This window comes from Taeniopygia guttata, chromosome 1A (genome assembly GCF_048771995.1).
Source record: "Taeniopygia guttata chromosome 1A, bTaeGut7.mat, whole genome shotgun sequence".
Lineage (NCBI taxonomy): Eukaryota > Metazoa > Chordata > Aves > Passeriformes > Estrildidae > Taeniopygia > Taeniopygia guttata.
In genome coordinates, this window is record NC_133025.1 from 49785971 (window position 1) to 49796886 (window position 10916).

Consider the following 10916-nt stretch of genomic DNA (forward strand, 5'->3'; position numbering starts at 1 on the left):
AGCCCAGAGGAATGGTTAGAGTGCATTGCATGGGGGTTTCTCAGTCCTTTTTCCCAGGCACCAGTGTGCAGAGCATCTGGGAAAAGGCAGCCGATTTCCCCCTGCTTGGCTTCCTGCTCCCCCTCCTCCGTTCTTCCCACCGAAGGGGCTTGTTGGAGCAGCAGGGCTCCCGGCTGGTACTCACCGCTCCGTGCCCTCCGCCGGGCCCACACACACATACACCTCGCACTGCGGGGCTAAAATATGGAGGGAGTCCCAGGGCTCTCCTGGGGCTGCGTCGCTGCAGGCATCGCGCCCTGTGACCTCCGTGGCATGATCCTGCGAGGAAGAAGGGGTGCAACGATGCTGTCAGCGTGCCAAGGATGAGGATGAAGGCTGCCTCTTGGAAATGCCTGCTCCTTTTTCCTCCTCCGAGAGCAGCCTGGCCTCCAGGGCTCTTGATATCTCTCCCAGCCCACCGTTGAGATTTTTCTCCTACATCAAGAGGCCAGGGAGACCCAGCATGCTCCTATTTGATGCTGAATGCTGCAGACATCCCAGAGACGGCATGTGTGGATGAGGGTTCAGGGAAACTGCCCCCCCGTGTTGGCACGGATGCTGCCTGTAGCCTCTCTCCCTCAGGATAGCAGCTCTCCAGCAGGATAGCTCAGGGAGAGGCAGTGGAGCCAAGTGGAAGGAAGATTTTTGCAGAAAAGGCTGTAGTCCCAGCCTCTGCCTCTCTCTGTCAGGGCTTGCAGGCGTCTCAGCATCCTCCCTGGCCCCCATTACCTGCGGGGCTTATGAGCAGCAGTGGGGGAGGCTCCGGGGAGCCGGCTGTCTGTGCCGCCTTCCCTCCAGCATCTTGCCTGCACCAGGATTCACTCAGAGCTGACAGCTCTGAGCAGATCGAGGGTGAAGGGCTAAGGTAACCTTAGAGGGCCCAAGGCCAGGAGGAGCGGGGGAGAGGGTGAGAAAGAGAGAGGGAAGCTCATTACTATTTCATCATGCCTGGCCAGCCGCTCCTGGAGGACGTCAAACAACACGAAACCCTCTGTGAACATGAAACCAGCTGTTGCCCAGTCCAAGACAGCCAAGTAGCTTTTGTGTCCAGTACTGTCCCAAAGGATCTTGCTGGATCAAGGTATCTGGAGCCCAAAACCCCATGAGATTTACCCCTCTCCTGCCTTCTCCTCTGGGAACACCTTGCTGAAGCTCCCTCAGGGACAGAACTGAGCCCTGGCCCCACGCCAACAGCTGAGGCCATAGGGAATCGACCAGGACCATATTTAAGGTGAGGCAAAGCTGTAAATGCCAGCAAGCATCAAGCAGAGATTAATACAGGGCGGGTCCCTGCTCTGCCAGTCTCCAGTTCCCTCCTTGTAGCTTTGCATCTGTGACACTCCTGCTTTCCCTTCCAGGGAAAGGCTATCAAGCCCCTTGTATCCAGTGTCCAGCACTTCTCTGCTCAGCTTGGTTCCCAGCTTTGGACTGGAAATGTTAAATTAAGCATTCCTATGCCTGGACAGGAATGCCCATAGAGGTTTTCCCCACCAAGAAATCTAGAAATCCTGGCTGAGCCTTTGTCTTAGGGATTTCTGTCCCTAAAAAGGCAGGTGGAGTCCAGTATAGAACAAAGAGACCCTTAATGAAGTATCCATAGCCTGCAGGTGGGATGGAGGAGCTCACCTGGACAGCATGCTGGTGAGCCCCTGCGGCTCGGAAACAGTGCTGGCACAGGCTCTTTGCAAATATGTTGGCTTCAAAGTTCATGCAAGGCACGTCATCCACTGAACCAGACATTGTGCATAGCGGGGACGAAGATCTTTGGCTGATGGGCTACTGGCAGGGGCCAGCCAGGAGAAAAAGGAGGAAGGAACAGCAGCAGAAGAAGCTGTGAAAGCAGGAATGTTATTTCCAGACTGAAGTTTGCTGCTCCCAGCTGTCAATACTGGAATCGAAGGGAACCCAGGTACAAGGTGATCCATATAAATACAGGTAATAAAAGAAAGTGCTCTAGCAGACAACTCTTTTAGAAGGCATACTGCACTCTGAAATGACTGCTGACACTCCTCTGTTTGGGAGTCCTTGTGAACAGAGGGAATGATGCACATGTCCTGCTACTTTGTTTGATGGAAATGTTTTTTCTCTCTTAAAAGGCACGAAAACTAAACCTTTTTTCTTAATTATGTTGGTCATAAAGGGATGGCTATAAGCAGCTTAGGAAATTTGGAACCCCACTGAGACCCTTGTTAATCCTGCTAAAATTTTGAGACCTGTAGGACAGCGGACTTTAAAACTGTGAAGGGTAACAAGCACTGCTAGCATGACAGCTGGGATCCCCATTTCTGTTCTGTTTTCTTGCAAGCATCCTGCCACCATCAATTCCTCTATCCTGCAGGGATTGAGAGTGAGTCCTTGGATTTGAGAATATGATCTGAGCTGGGACGGTTCTGCCTAATTTGCCCAGACAAGGCACCAATAGAAGGACAGGAAATCAGACCAGCATCTGAGATGTGAGCATGCCACTGGTGCCCTAAACATGGACATTTGAGTCAGAGCAGCTGATCAAGGCTATGGCTGCTCCCCAAAACAACGAAGGCCAAACATCAATGCCAAAACAAAGCTATAATTTTTGTTTGTCAGTTCACCCATTTTCAGTACAGCAAGTTGCACTTGGTGCCAGACTTGCAGCATCCTTCCTCACACTGGGGCATATTTGCTTGACTTGTTCACACAAAATACTTGACAGAAGCCTAAGCACTCCCCTGCCAGGGATGCAGCAGAAAACACACCACATCGCTGCCCACCACTGCCATGCACTGCCACCCGTGGGCGAAATCCCTGGTACCCCAGTGCCTGATGGGCAAATCCTTACTCCCCACATCCCTTGGGGCCTACTGCCAGGATAATGCAGTGATGCCCGGGGCCTCTGGCATGCATGCAGCCGCCGTGCTCAGCGCTCCCAGTGCCTCCCGGTATCCCCGGTACCTCAGTTTCCCTACGCTCCCAGCGCCGCGCCGCCCGCCGAGCTCCCCCTCAATGAGGCTCGCCGTGGGAACCGCGGGGCGCGGGGCCCCGCCCCCTCCCCTCTGATTGGCTGATGCCGGGCAGCGATTTGAATACCGCCTCCTGAGTGGCCGGCGGCGGCGCGCGGCCCTGGCGCCCCCGGGCGCGGGCTGCCTCGTGTCGCGGGCTGCGGGCGGGCGATCGAGCGGCCGGGCCGGGGCTCGGCCCCTGCCCTGCCCCTCAGCCCTGCCCCTCAGCCCTGCCCCTCGGCCCCATCCCTGCTCCTCAGCCCTGCTCCTCAGCCCTGCCCCTCGGCCCCTGCCCTGCCCCTCGGCCCTGCCCTGCTCCTCAGCCCTGCTCCTCAGCCCCATCCCTGCCCCTCAGCCCCTGCCCTGCTCCTCAGCCCTGCTCCTCAGCCCTGCTCCTCAGCCCTGCCCCTCGGCCCCTGCCCTGCCCCTCGGCCCTGCCCTGCCCCTCAGCCCTGTCCCTCAGCCCTGCCCCTCGGCCCCTGCCCTGCCCCTCAGCCCTGCTCCTCAGCCCTGTCCCTCAGCCCTGCCCCTCGGCCCCTGCCCTGCTCCTCAGCCCCATCCCTGCTCCTCAGCCCTGCCCCTCGGCCCCATCCCTGCTCCTCAGCTCTGCCCCTCAGCCCTGCCCCTCGGCCCCAGCCCTGCCCCTCAGCCCTACCCCTCGGCCCCAGCCCTGCCCCTCAGCCCTGCCCCTCGGCCCTATTCCTGTCCCTCGGCCGCAGCCCTGCCCCTCAGCCCTGTCCCTCAGCCCTGCCCTGCCCCTCAGCCCTGCCCCTCGGCCCCATCCCTGCCTCCCAGCCCTGCCCCTCGGCCCCATCCCTGCCTCCCAGCCCTGCCCCTCGGCCCCCAGCCCTGCCCCTCGGCCCCATCCCTGCCTCCCAGCCCTGCCCCTCGGCCGCAGCTCCCCAGGCACCGCCTCACCCCCTGCCCAGGGGCTACCCGGGACAGTGCTCCTCGGAGTCAGCGCCCCAAGAGTTACTTATCCTGAAGCCGAAACAGATGCCAAAGCAGCGGACTTATCCGCGAGCGCTGAGAGAGCAAAACGCCAGCGCGTCCCAGCACAGCTCCAACAGGGGGTCATGCCTACCCACAGCGCTCAGAGAGATTGTCTAACGCGGGCTTTACCTACCAAGAACTAGCCCTGCCTCACCCTCACTCTTTCTAGCAGAACGCCCTTAACATCTGTCCTTCACTGCTCCTTCCACAATTCAAACTCCTCTTCCCGATGCTAGTGAGTTACAAAAAATTCAATTTCACCTTTTGTTCATTCATTAAGGGCAGTCTGCAATCCACTTCTCAAACCTATCTACCTCACACAACCCATTAATCAGCTCCCTTTTAGTCCCCGAAAGTTCTCATCACTATCCCAGTAACTTTTTTCCTCGAGTTCATTTCTGGAACACAATGCTGGAAGCAGCAGCGTGACTGTACTGAGTACAGCCTTGAGCTTGATACATGACAAAAGCAATAACTACAGTGCACTGATTATCACACAGATCATGCACACACTGCAGCCATTCCTCCTTTTTGCTGTGCTCCAATTTTCCCCAACTGTCTGATCATTTTGGCTGACAGTCCGTTTTTCATCCTTTATAATCCCAATTATATTTTTGTATGTGCATGTGTGCATAATTGCAGTCTAGCCAGTGGAAGCCATCATGCATGGTAACTCCAATGTGGCAGGCCATGTCAAAGCCCTGCACCTCTGTGCCAGCCTGGGGCGCGTGCCCAGCAAGGCGCAGGTGCCTGAAGTGACCTAGCTACAGAGCCACGCGTGAAATGCCTGTGGAAAAGGGGGTTCACATGGAGCTGCTGGTGTCTGCTTTTCCTTTACAGCGCAGCAATTGCACTAGCATGTTGATTTTTGCAAGTACCTTGCATTTGGAAGCAGCCTCCTCCTGAGCAGCTAATGGGGGGGGGGAAACCCCAAAATTATCAAATCCATCTTGCAAACACATGGAAGCAGAAAAGAAGGATTTTAAACCAGAGTCTGGTATGAACTGTGACATGTCTGCAAACACTTCACTTACTGACTTGTGTGTGAAAAATCATATCCTTATTTCAATATATCCAGGGGTAGCCTGACTGTATACCCTGTGCATAACAAAAACAGCAGACTAGGACTGAGTCAGTAATTCACATTACAAAATAAAGCTTTAATCAATCAAATGGAGAAATCAATAGTGTAGTGAACAATCCTGATGGTTAATGCTGTATAGGATTTAACAGTTCTGTTCTCGGTTTTTCCATACACATTTTTGTGGTTTTTTTTGTATTTTTTTTATTTTGAAAACTCATTTTCTAGCAGGAACTGAAGGACTTCAGAGCATGGAAGGGGCTGTTGGAAACTTCAGCTGACACTTGAGAAAGGCTCAAAAATGTTATTAGGCCAGGGAAACAGCAAACTAAAAGTGAGATTCTTCTAGGTCACCTGGCAGAAAAATTACAAAAACTGAAGTCACTCTTAGCACTTCATTCGGAATACAATGAGGTCATCCAGCTCTGTCCCAGCTACCGTGCCAGGCTGCCCACAGGCTGGGGAAGGCAACTGATCCACATTCCACACTCCACACTCCAGCAGATTTCTCAAACAGATAGTACATTTCTTTTACAGTGGCCATCCCAGTCCCAGAGCAAACTCCTCGGGTAGAGAAGCATACAGGTCACCTTCTCTCCACGGTCACTCCACAAGGCACAATATCCTGGACAGAAGGGAAAGCTGCTGTATGATCCAGACAAACGGTGTTACCCTGCCCCCCAGGTTTGAGCTGCCTTCCCCTGGTGCGATACCCCTCTCCAAACAGAACTTCCCTCTCCTTCTCTCCGTCATCTCTCTCAAACCCACCAAGCACAGAATGCTCTAGAGCATGTAACTCCCAAACCAGAACAAGAAATTATTTATGCTCCACACATGGGACCTCGTGGATACTTTGGCTGCGATCCAGTTCAGCGTAACACTTTTGGCCTTGCCTGAGCTGTGTTTTTGCAGCTCTGAAACACTCAAGAGCCCCAGGTGAGACAGGTGAATAGGTAAAAATCCCATTAAATCCCATGACCTTTCTGGAGTGGTCTTTAAGGCAGTGTTAAAAGGTGAGGTGAGCAAACCACACACATACCTTAATAATGTGACTGAGTTTACTCTGTTCTAGTGCCCAAGAACTCAGCTCAGAGTGGGACTCTGAATCCAAGCATACAAGGCACCAGTGATAACCGTGTCCACTTCCCCAGCAATTACCTTCTTGAGAAGGGAAAGGGAAGTGCAAGAGGACCCCATTCCTTACCACAGGCACGTGTGTCACGTGTTGCCTGGTTCCCTCCAGAAGCCTCCCTCTAGCAGAAATTGTGCTGCTGCTGTCAAGTGTTGAGATCATACCCTCCCGCTTAACACACTCCAGAGAACAGCTCTGTGTGCACACCCTACAAGAAACCATGGAGGGTTACATCAGGCTGGTGCCATTCACTACAGTGACTGGTGGCCATCAGCATTGTTCTGATGTTCCTCCATGCAGCCTCAGGCACCGCTTTACTCTTTTCCCTCCCATTTCTGGCATGAGGAATCTATTTACTTGCCTATTGCTGGGTTGCAAATTTTTCTGGTGTGGGTTTTGGACACATAGGCCTTTTCTTTCTTTGTCATTTCCTTTTCAGTGCACACATGGCATGGGAGGAGGCTTGGCTGACAGAGGCAGAATACTCCAGGATACTCCAGGACAGAGGCCAGCACTGGGCTCACTCTCCTCAGAGGATTCACTCACAGTTTTACCACAGATACTCCTAAATCCCAACAATACAATTTTTTTTTCTTCTCCTGCTGAGGGCAACCACAGTAAAAAACATACACTGAGGTCCTAAGAAGAAAGGCAATTAGCTGCTAATAACTGCAGCAACCCTGAGGTAAAGGACAAGGGCAGCCTCGGCCACTCCCACCCCAGAGAGGGCCACACACACACAGCAAGGGCATTAGGGCATTTCATACTCCCCTGAGCTATCACAGTTACGATCGGCATATTCAGCAGACAATGGAATGAGCCATTCCTGCTCTAGCTGGCTCTGCCTTGCCACAGAAATAGCTCCTAGCTATTCCATTTTCCAAGCACCAGTGGATTTCAATATCCTTTAACCACCAGGAATTACCTCCCCCTCTTTCCAGTTGGTACTGGCGTTAGCATAGCTCCCATTATGCTTCAAAAAAGTCACAGATTTTTTTTATTAGCAAAATTACTTCAAATTTATTCACAAAGTTACCCAATTTCACCTGGCACAAGTACCAAACAAAGTACCCCTGCATTCAGGTGTGGCACTGTGTTGTGTGGTGAAAAAACACAGGAGACAAGATGACACCGTGTCTCCATGGAAAAAGGATTTACTGCACAGCAGAAATGCCAGGGCACTGATGCAGGAGTGCAAGCAGAGCTCTCCCAAGTCTCTCAAATTGTCCTGACAACAATGTGCCTCTTGCACTCTGCCCCAGATCCTCTTCTTTGATAAAGCAAAGTATCAGCTCTGACAGAGGGCACCAAGGACAGACGGGCTACGCCAAGTAGAGAACATGACCTTCAGCACAAGTTTTTAAGAGATTCTGGGGTACCCAGACACTTAGCTGGAGACCACTGCAAAAATAAATGGGAAGAATGTCTAGTCAACCTGGCCAGTGCTCAGGAGGCTACAGAAAAGCTGAACTGGCCTGGGTAATGGCTAGTCAAAATGTCATGTAAACAAGGTGCTTGCCCACAGTGACAGGGCCCCAAAGAGCAGCAGGCCAGATGTGGAGCACTGTCCCAGCTGGTGGTCTGACCATTAGTTTCTCTGTTAATCCTGGTCACGGCCCATTTTGCCAGTCATCCTCCGACGCTGAGTCTTGGTGGTTCGCCCGGTGCTGGACTTCTGGGTTTTCTTACGTGGGCCTTGCCCACGTTGGAATCTTTTTCCTTTTGTCTTTTTCCGGCTGTGCATGTGCAGTGTGGCAGTAAGAGAAGAGATTCTGTGCAGGGCAGAAAGAGAAAAATGTTTGGGGAATAAAGCTTGCAGAAGCAAGGCGACACCACAACAATAGCTGGAGATCTCTGTGTGGCCCAGCAGGAATGGATGCCAGACACAGCAAGTCCCAGAGGGACTCTCAGCTATGCAGGAAACCTGCATGTGCGGTAACAACAAAAATTAATGTTGTGAGCATGGTACTGCCCAGACCCCACAGAGTTAAAGCAACTCTCCACACCCTCAAAGCAGTTGTAAAACCTGGATACTGAAAAATGTGGAGAACGCCTTGGCTTTCAGCTTTAGCAGCCTCTGACCTTCAACCCTAGAGACAAGCTGTGCACGCTGCGGAATGTGCCGCGATGCAGCGCTGGGTGAGAGGTGAGGCCGCAGCCCACCCACCCTGCCGCCGCTCCGCTCCTCCTGCGCGGGAACCGGGCGGCAGCAGCGGGAGGAGCGGGGCGGCGGCAGCGGGAGGAGCGGGGCGGCGGCACCGGGCGGAGCGGGGCGTGCGGGCCGCGCTCCGCCAGCGCCCCCTGTGGGCCCGGGCCCCGGCCTGGCAGCACCCGCGCCTCCCGGAACCCAGCATCCCATCGGCTTCCAGAGCCCAACAACAAAGGCCTGAAGGAATCCGTACATACTTTTCAGACAGGAAGGGGTTTCTGGACTTCTTGGGCATTGTTCTCACAGGCTTTTTCACCACTTCTTCCCCTTTCTCTTCTTCAGATCCATCAGTTTTTCCCTTAAAAATAAAGCACTTTTGTGATTCTCGTGTTTCCACTGCCTAGTTGGTTTCATCCTGTTTTGTGAACTAACTAGTCACAGATGAAGATTTCCTAATTCTCCACACCCCTTGCTGTCCAAGCGTCAAGGTTTCCTACTGCAGTGATGTCCTACAGTAATCCACCCCAAGATCCAAAAACTTCAGCATCATTTTAACGGCCATGCGATTGAACTTTAAACTTGAATGAACAAAAGGTCTTGGCTTTTGCTTAAATTACTATCAAGACCTCTTTGAGTGGACTTTCAGATTAGATGACCTTACAAATATAAGCACAACCAGTACCTGAAAGTCTCTATGAAACAAATATAAGCTCTTAGTTACAATGTATTTTGAGAATAAAAGTGACCACAACCAGAATGGAATGGTTTCCTTATTTGCAGTCCAAGCATGTGATGATGGAGAGAAAAATGCCTCCTCATGCTAACAGTAATATTTCTGAACAAGACACAGGAAAGAGGTCAAGGACAGACCATTCAGCAAAGCCTGAAATCTTGCTGTTTGTCTTATATCAGCTTTTAAAGTATTACACTGTTGCCATCCAGTCCAGTAACACCTCATTTAACCAGGGTCAGTCGGGACTAGCAAAGCATTCCAGGGAGGTGTGAAGCGAGCTATAAACACAGAACATTTCCTTCTCTTTAGAGGCCCAGTTTAAATTGTGGAGAAAGATAAAAGTTATGAGTTTCCCTTTTCATCCCTGTTCCCAGCCAGCTGCAAGGCCTTGGACATACTCAGGAACCACCAGCCCTGCCTCACCAGCCCCAGGAGTGTGTACAGGTGATAGAGAGGTAGAAAGAGGCTTTACCATGGGGCTGGTCAGTCCCAGCTGGCGTGCCCCCGAGAGGTCCAGGTCGCTGATGGTGGTCACTGTTACGATGTGGTTTGGGTGGTCGATGTTTACAGACTCTGTCCGCGATGTCACCAAGTGCTCCAGTTCATCAGCCTCCTCTGGGAACACAAGAAATCCCACACTGCAAAGTGCCCAACTTTTCATGGGATAAACTCACTAGTTCCTGATGCACCATGCTGGGCCGGGGTGACACCTGGCCTTGGCATGCAGGGATAAAGGGCAGAGGGGCTTGGCACTGCAAGCCTGGAGAGCAAGCTCCTTCTCCCCCTGAGGGGACCTCGGAGATGTCGTCTTGCTCCTTCCTTTCTGTACAACTCCTGTGACTGCTGGGACAGAGGGCTGCGGGTCATGGCTCAGATTGGTGCCCAGCTTGCCTGGGGCACACGACAGGACCGAGCAGCTGTTGTTGTGCGAGTGTCCCTGCCCCAGCTCTCAACACGCAGTCAAGGCATCGCACCACGGGCGCCCACCTCCCTCCCCGCGAGGGCCCAGCACCTACCGAGCGCCTCCTCCCTCTCGCTCAGCATCTTCAGATACTCCTGGTGCCGCTGAGGAAGGAAAAAAGGAAACAAGTCATGCGGCGCCTCTGCCGCCCCTCCTGCCCCGCTCACTGTCCGCCCTGGCCAGCGGGGACACGAGACCCTTCCTCACCTCCTCTTTCATTTTCCTCTGCTCTTCCTTCAGCTTCCGTTTGATCTCCTCCAGCGCCGCCTTCCTCCGCTCCACCTTCCGCTTGTGGAAGCCGGTCAGGTACTCCCTGCCGCGGCCAACACAGAACCGCCCGGCTTTTAGCGACCGGGGGTGCCTTCCTTCCCCGCCTCCCCCTGGGCCCGGCCTCACCTCCGCCGCTCCTCGTCGAAAGTCACCACCAGCCGCCCCTCGCGGCCGCCCGGACCCTTCTTGCCCTTCTTGCGGCCCATGGCGGCCCCACGCTGCCGCGGCTGCCGCCGCCCCTTCCGCCGGAACGCGGCAGTGGGCGGGCAGCGGGGCCCACCCGCCGGCAGCGGGGCCTGCTCCCGGCCCTGAGGCCGGCCTCGCTGCGCGGGGTTGGCTTCAGGCATGGCAGCCTCCGGTTACGTTCCCCTTCAGGCATGGCAGCCTCCGGTTACGTTCCCCTTCAGCTTCCTCCCAGCAAAACCTTCTGTGGCGCTGCCTTTTGTGGGGAACATGGCAGTGTAGCACCCGATCTCACAGTGTAGCCCGAAACTCGTTCTGGTACTGCAGTGTTTTGCATCTGCATCTCTTTAATAAATGTCACTCTTACTCACAGTTCACATCTGCAGTTCTTCAACTGAGC

The 10916-nt window shown here is 53.8% G+C and overlaps 1 protein-coding gene across 1 annotated transcript; it reads right to left on the reverse strand.

Annotated features, from left to right (window-relative positions):
- Window positions 1-7220: 7220 nt before the first annotated feature.
- NOL12 (nucleolar protein 12) lies at window positions 7221-10577 on the reverse strand. The gene is given in 6 exon segments (NM_001245528.1): window positions 7221-7992; window positions 8627-8727; window positions 9575-9717; window positions 10119-10167; window positions 10271-10376; window positions 10460-10577. Coding segments are annotated over 6 exon segments (651 nt in total). The 5' UTR covers window positions 10540-10577; the 3' UTR covers window positions 7221-7820.
- Between the last annotated feature and the right edge of the window lie 339 nt (window positions 10578-10916).